Genomic DNA, 7,094 nt, shown 5'->3' on the forward strand with positions numbered 1-7,094 from the left:
AGGCGGATGCGGTTTGAGTTGTCACGAAGGAAGGTGTAGGAAGCTCCATGTTCTTCACCTGCTGACCTTTAAACATGTCTTTCTAACTCAGGGTGCTTCCTCTGTAAATATTTTGCATGCTAAAAGGAAAAAAAACCAAAAAAACCCAAAAACCTGCTTCCCTGTTTTCTTGCTGTTATGATCCAAGCAAGCAGGCTGCAGTCTGAGTCACTGCCTTACATGCAGGCAGTGACTCTGCATGTAAGTTGATCTCGGCGGCTCTCCTGGGCCCGCTGTCCGTTCAATGTGACTTGCGCTGAGGAAGACCACCTGCTCTCTGCCACCTCCCTGTGCTCCTGGGGCACAGACTCACCTGCTGGGACTCATGTGAGTCACCATCTAAGCAGGTCAGGGCAGAATTAAGATTTCTTCTCTCCTCCAGCCAGGCTCCGGGCTGAGAGCTGGAGCCAGACCTGTGGGAGCTCGATCTGGGTGCCCGGCTGGCTCGCTGCCGGACTAGCGCAGCACACCTACGACAGAAGATAGTCTGACACCTCGGAGACTAGTCAAACCAGCTGGGCGCCTGTGGTTTGGGCCATGTTGAACAGCCTGTGGGCTTGGGTAAGGAGGGCTCTGCTTGAAGTCCCTACCAGCCCTTAATTTTGCACAGCACAGCTGGGTCTTGCTGTCTACGGGCTCCGTGCTGCTCTCTGCTGGTGCTGTGTGCGCAGGGAGGCATGCTTTCGAAAATAAAGATACTCCACTTTTGACACGTAGCTTGTAGCTAACATGTTTTACGTTCACCTTAGCCATAGTCAAGGCTGTTATTCCATTCAATGCCATATTTACCTAGTTCTGCAGATACAGTTTGCATGGCGTGTTTGGTTAGTTTAAGGGGTTTTTTTTAAGATGCAAACCGAAGCAGAGAATTTCCCCTCTGTGATTATCACAGCACTAAAATCCTTTAGGAAATGTTGCTGTATTCTGTGCTGAACTTTTACTGTTTTTTATGTGGAAGTCACGTTCCCTGCTCAATTCCTCAGTGTTGATCCTGGATCGGGATGTCCGGAGGTGTCAGGAGCCAAGTGCAGTGATGGGTCTGCACAGAAAGCAGCTCTAGCAAAAATGGGCAGTGTCCTCCTTGCTGCGAGGAGGAACTGAGCCTGCTACAATGGCAGCTGGGGTTGAACTGAAGTCTTGAGCTACCTGCTGCCCTGTCAGGCTTTTGAGAAACAAGTACTTCACTCCCTCCTGGTAAGTAGGATGGAGGGAACAGAAAGCAGTAATAGGCTAACTAACGCCTGCGTTGTCTTCCCATCAGCTAGCTCCCCAGCCCTCAGTTTCCCTCCTTCTTAATGCTGCGCCTAACCCGTGCATGGGATGTGTTTTGAGGCCCTTGTTTGAAAACAAGTTTGTGAGGGAAAAGTATTAGTTTTTATTTTACTCGTGGATATGTTTTGATCATATTATGGAGAGTAAAATATCAATTGGGCACTTGTTAATCTACCAGAGAAGTCACTGCCTGAAGGGAGGAGAATGTAGGACATTTTGAGTCTGAATAGATGAGAAAGCTGTATTAGCCGGTGCAGTTTGTTTCTGATCAGTCTCTCTAGTTGCAAAAGGCTGTAATTGTGCAGTAATTCACTGCTACCTTATTTCTAAAATCCCTGCAGATGATTCCCACCAGACAGACTGCTTTGGTAAGCAGTTCATTTCAATACCTCACAAAAGCTACAGCAGAGAGCAGGGCGAGGACAAAATGAAGCAGAAGTGATTTACTGAGCAAGCAATGTCATCACTCTGCTGCACATCATGTCTTTGCAACATAAAAATTTGTTGGTTGATCTTACCTTACAGAACAAACAAGATTAAGTTGCAGAGGCACAGAAAGCAGTCCTGGCTCTCTGGGTCCAAGGCACATTTGCAAGCATGCATTAGATCTTTTTCTGTCTCCAGTGGCGTGTTCTTGTTGGCAAGATAGTGCTTTGGCACGCAGCACATCTCATAAACAGCTACCTGCTCATGGCGTCTATTTAGGTAATCGAATCAGTTACTTCCAGTTTGCCATCCTCCTTACTTACAAAGCCTTCCTTTGTGAATGATGCAAAAATGTAACTTGGTTTTTACTGATAAAAAATTCAGATTAGTCTGACTCACACCGTGTAGAGCAGTAGCTGGAGTCACTTCGTCTAGAGTCATGGAACTAGAGGAAGCCACAGTGCTGTGAAATTATAGAAAAGTAAGTTTGTGAGTGTGAGAGTGTGTGTGTGCGTGCGTGCACTCCAAGGAGAGCTCTGCAGTAGTTGCTAAACAGAAAGACAGGGAGAATTACATCGTTATAATCTCAAGGACAGCAAAGTGAAACTCTGTAATCCCCACAGGGCAAATACTCTTTGGCTCTGTTATCAGTCCAGATTAAATCCCTGGGTGTCCATACTCAGTCCCTTAAAGTTAAGTCAACGTTTGCCTGTTGCTCGAACAAGCACTCTTCTCATCTGAGTTTGTGTTCATGGCACAGAATTCTCTTTGGTTTTAAAACTTTAATAATAAATGATATTTTAGAAAAGCAATACAGCTTCTGTACCAGGAAAGGCATATTGCTTGCAGCTATTTGATTTCATAATTTAAAATTTCCTTTTTCCCCCCCATTTTAATATCAGCACTGAGGTATTTGCTAATGGAAGAACAGCATATGATGAGATATTCTGCCTGCTCTTCCTCCACCCAATTTTACCACCGCCCAAAACATAGGAGCAAGCAGCAGCCTGCCCTGGCTAGCGTGAGGAGTTCACTGCCTCAGGAAGTGATCAGATCACATCTCTGTCAGGATCTCCTGTCTTCTTGGGAATGAGAAATGCAACTCCTGAGAAAAAAAAGGGCATGTGTTAAACGCCGGAGAGAAGACACAGAACGAGTTGCACCTCATTTCAAAACTCCTCCTGCAGGCTTTGGCACTCTCTGCCGAGTTAAAAGGACCGATCCCCAAAAGGTGTGAGAAAAGCATGCTGAGAGAGCATTTCTGGGAGGGAACAACCTTACATGGAGAGGATGCACTACAGGCTGCATAGATGCTAAGAATCCTGCACTTTCTCTTCTGCATGCAGGGGTAGATGAATGTGAGAGACTGCAACGGCTGTCTTGCCTAAGCCTGGGAATGTGTGCATTGCTTTGGGCAGTGCTAGTGGGAAACCCAAACTCAGCTAAACTCCTTCAGTAAACCTGTACCACAGCAGGATGTTTTTTCATTTTTTATTGGGCAGTAGAGCCCATGAGCAAATGCCACCATACAAATGGCAGATAATAATAGTAGCTTCTTAAGTGCTCACTGTTGTCTGAATTTCCTGATGGCACAGTGCAACCTCAGGCATCAAAATGTAATGGTGCGGGAGCCGGGAGGTAGCACTTCTCCCTGGGCATGACCTGGCTGTAGAGCCCCATCTGTGATGCCACTGACAGAGCCTGAAGTGCACCAGGCAGCATGGTACTCTGCTGGGTTGCGGAGTGCATGCAGTGGACAGGGGAGAGCAAGGTACGTTGCTTCTTAGCAGCAGGCAGGTTTGACTGGGTATATCAATGCTGCAGATTTGGAAATTTAAATACTTTGTGAAAAAAATATAAAAACTTAGGTCAACAGTTTTTGTGCTTAGCAGGCTTACTTGAACCATCTAATCTGACCAAGTGCCATAAGAACTGCCATAGATCTCAACTTTTGAGGCTGCCTTGATGATTTTAAACATATTTTTTAAAGAATACTGACTTCACAAGACAAGGACAAGTAACAGAGAATCTATAACTTCAGATGAACTGTTCCTTATTTCACACACTTTGCATAAATGGTAGCTTGCATTGCCCATATGTGTCTACACGTCAATTTTAGGTGGCTTGGTTTGCTTGCTGCCATGCGATAGTCACGAAAGACACCAAAGCAGAGCAGGAACCAGAGGATTCATGAGTAGGACAAGGTCACAAAGAAGTTAGAGGGGAGATAAGATGGAGCTGGGTAGAGGCACAGGGACATATGATGTAGGCATAAAGTAAGATATACTCAACCCCAAAGGAGATTGGGTCTTTCTTTGCTCCATGTTTCTGCTTGTTTCACCCACTATTCATCACAGCTTTTGAAGGACCAACAAGCTACAATGGTAGACAATGGGCAAGCATGTTCTTGCCGTAAAACAATGAGGCAATTCCTTCTGCAGAGCCCCTCACTGCTGAGACAGAAGCCTTTGCTCCTTACATCAGCTGGATGTCTTTTGTTATCTGAACCTATCCCCTCTGTAATTGCACTAATTAATAGCATTGCAAATCTCTTGATGTTTCACATTTGCAGAACACTGTTACCTTGCATCTCACTTTGATGACGTGAGGGTGAATCTGCTGTTTACGACTCGATTCAACTAGTTGATTCCTCTGTTAGCCATGACCTGTTAAGAGATGAAATATGAAGTCAGCATGTGCATCAAAACACTAGCCCTGACTGAGATCCCCTCATCAAAATCTGTGTGCCCTACTTGGGTTTGTCTGTGCTCAGATGTCCTGTGGGTGTAACAAACACAGGGAGAGACAAGAGAAAACTCTGAGGATATCAGAAGAGGGAATTGGTCCTGATTATGTTGATGACAGCTCTTTACCAACTCATTTCTTGTAGTCTCCCAGCCGTCAGCATCAAAACTCTACATGTTGTTTTCAGCTGAAGTAGATGTCTCCCGCTGCTCCTGAGGACTGAAGGATCGTTCCTGTAGTAATGAAATAAAAAACTTTTGACATTACTGTTCCAGACTTTCACCAGGGGATACGGCTGCAGTCCAGTTTACAAATCTGAATTCAGAATAACTTCCCAGAAGCCAGCAGAGTTCTTCCAGCTTTAAGGCTCTCTCAAACTTATTATATCAGCACACTTATGGCCTTTTTCTCATAATGATCTGAAGTGATGGCATGTAGATTTCAAGTGTCCACTTAACTTCCTTCATTTTCTCTTTTTGTTTTAAAGTATATTCGGTGCTGTTCGAACTGGTGCTTATATGCTGTACATTTTGATGACCAAAGGCCTGAAGCAGTCAGTGTGTGACCAGAGTTTTTACATTGGACCTGTCAGCAAATTCTGGGCATATGCATTTGTGCTAAGCAAAGCACCTGAACTAGGTGAGTACCCTCTCTCCCTTTCTCTCACTATGCATATTTAGAGCAGAAATGTCTGTGCAGGAAGCACAAGAAGGGTCTCAGTGCTGTCGAAATCTTGTTTTAGTCTTAGAAAAACTGAGTAGACAAAACCAACCCCAAACGTTGCATGTTTTAGTCTCTAGAGATTAAGTCCAGCTTGGCTGAAGTTAGAGCAACGTGCAGTTGAATAAGACTGTTCCCAGCCCAGGAATAAACTGCAGTGATTATATGCAGCAGGGCAGTCAAGAGGTAAGAGCAATCTGGTCCATGCCTTTTTCTTAGCTACTTGGAGGCAAATACGAGTGGCGTAATTGGGAGGCACTCACCCCGTGGGTAGAGAAGTGAAGGGTGGACTACAGCAGCTGTGTCAGCAAGAAGCTTTGAGTCAGGTTCTGCCTCCATTCTGCAGCATTCATCCTTAAATACACACGTAGGCGTACAATTATGAACAGTAATGTGCTTCCTCTCTAAACATTGAAAGCTGTGGCTGTCTGCTTCCTCCAAATAGAAACCAATTTCCCATAATATCCCTAACTTTTCCAGTCCTGATTCTTACAAACTCCTGTCTCTCCAGCAATTTTTTTGGTAAGGATACTTATGATATACATGTCAAAGTCAAGCTGAATAGCCAGTCTGCATGTGTTCTCATCCTGTGGCTTATTGTGAGAAAGGATTGTTTTAATGGGAAGGAGGAGGCAGCTATTTAGCAGCCCTCCAGCTTTCATTCTGGAGGATGCCCTTACTAAGCCTCAAAGGGCTGAAGCACTCGCTGTGTTCAGGTGTACAGCAAAAATAAGTCTTTACCTTTCAGCAGAGAATTTGATTCAGCAAATTACAGGATGGCAATTCATCAGCATAAAAACTGAAAAGAGACAGACACCAGTTACCTTGCTGTGTCAGAATCCCTTGGTTTCCTGCTGCCTAAATTACTGCAAAACCACGGAAATTTAGTTGTTAAAACTGGAAAATATCAGCTAGAACTGCACAGCAACAATAAATTGAAAATATGATTACTTATTAAAATGTGAGTAAACGTCTTGCAGCTAATGAAGTAAACAGTAGCATTACGGCTTATTACAGACCTTGTGCAGACAGTGCAGTTTTGGTTCTACCCATCGCTAATATTCATGGTTTGGATTTCCTGATGTGTATATATGTAGAACTAAGTCCCCAGATTCAAATCTCGGGGATCTTTTTGGAAACACTGCGTGTATAACAGTATAAAACAAGTAGCATACATGTATACATATATGTAATTGAGATGCTCAGTGCAATCATGAGCAGCAGAAGGAGGAAAAAAGCAGGAAAGAGGAATAAAATTAACTTTTCTACAATAGCAACATGAATTTGCAGAAAAGGATGTGCATTTCAACATAATCCAAATTTCTTTCTAGAAGCATTTTTTTCTGGCAATCCTTTCAGTATTGGAGGTTGTATATGCAACAGCTTTTTGCATAGTAGCTCAAAAGGCTCTACTGAGTTTAACTAGGTTCAGTTTGCAGGTAGGCATTTGAACTGGAGGACACTGTGCTGCTTTCTCTTCAGGTTTTCTGCTCTCTGTTGAGCTGTATTTCTCTTCTAGTCCCAGTATATAATGGGCAGTCTCACAGTCAGAGATGACACACGTACATCCACCTACCTCATCTCAGGCTTTCACGGATTATGTTTGCAGCAAAGGGCTACCAAGTATACCTATGGAGTTTTCAAACAGCGGTTATCCACACAGGAAAATACGGATACATTGGTTTTCCAAAGATTGCATAGAGATTAGGAGCCAAGCTGGCTCTCAGATCAGACAGGCTCTCAGATCTAGAGCTGAGGTGGTTTTTCATGCTCCAAAATAGTGTCTACTTCAGCAACAGCAAAGGGAAGAGAGCACTGCAGTAATTATGGAACTGTTCAATGTGTTTCTCATTTCCTCCCCTCCTTTTTTTTTTTTTTTTTTTTTTTTTTTT

General features: G+C 43.9%; 1 protein-coding gene across 1 annotated transcript in view; it reads left to right on the forward strand.

Moving 5' to 3' along the window:
- Positions 1-7,094, forward strand: part of ELOVL6 (ELOVL fatty acid elongase 6) — a 47,158-nt gene that overhangs the window by 38,749 nt on the left and 1,315 nt on the right. The window contains exon 4 of the mRNA XM_009334909.1: positions 4,970-5,121. Coding sequence (XP_009333184.1) covers positions 4,970-5,121 — 152 coding nt within the window. The remainder of the gene's footprint in view (positions 1-4,969; positions 5,122-7,094) is intronic.

This window comes from Pygoscelis adeliae, unplaced genomic scaffold (assembly GCF_000699105.1).
Source record: "Pygoscelis adeliae isolate BGI_AS28 unplaced genomic scaffold, ASM69910v1 Scaffold350, whole genome shotgun sequence".
Taxonomy (NCBI): domain Eukaryota; kingdom Metazoa; phylum Chordata; class Aves; order Sphenisciformes; family Spheniscidae; genus Pygoscelis; species Pygoscelis adeliae.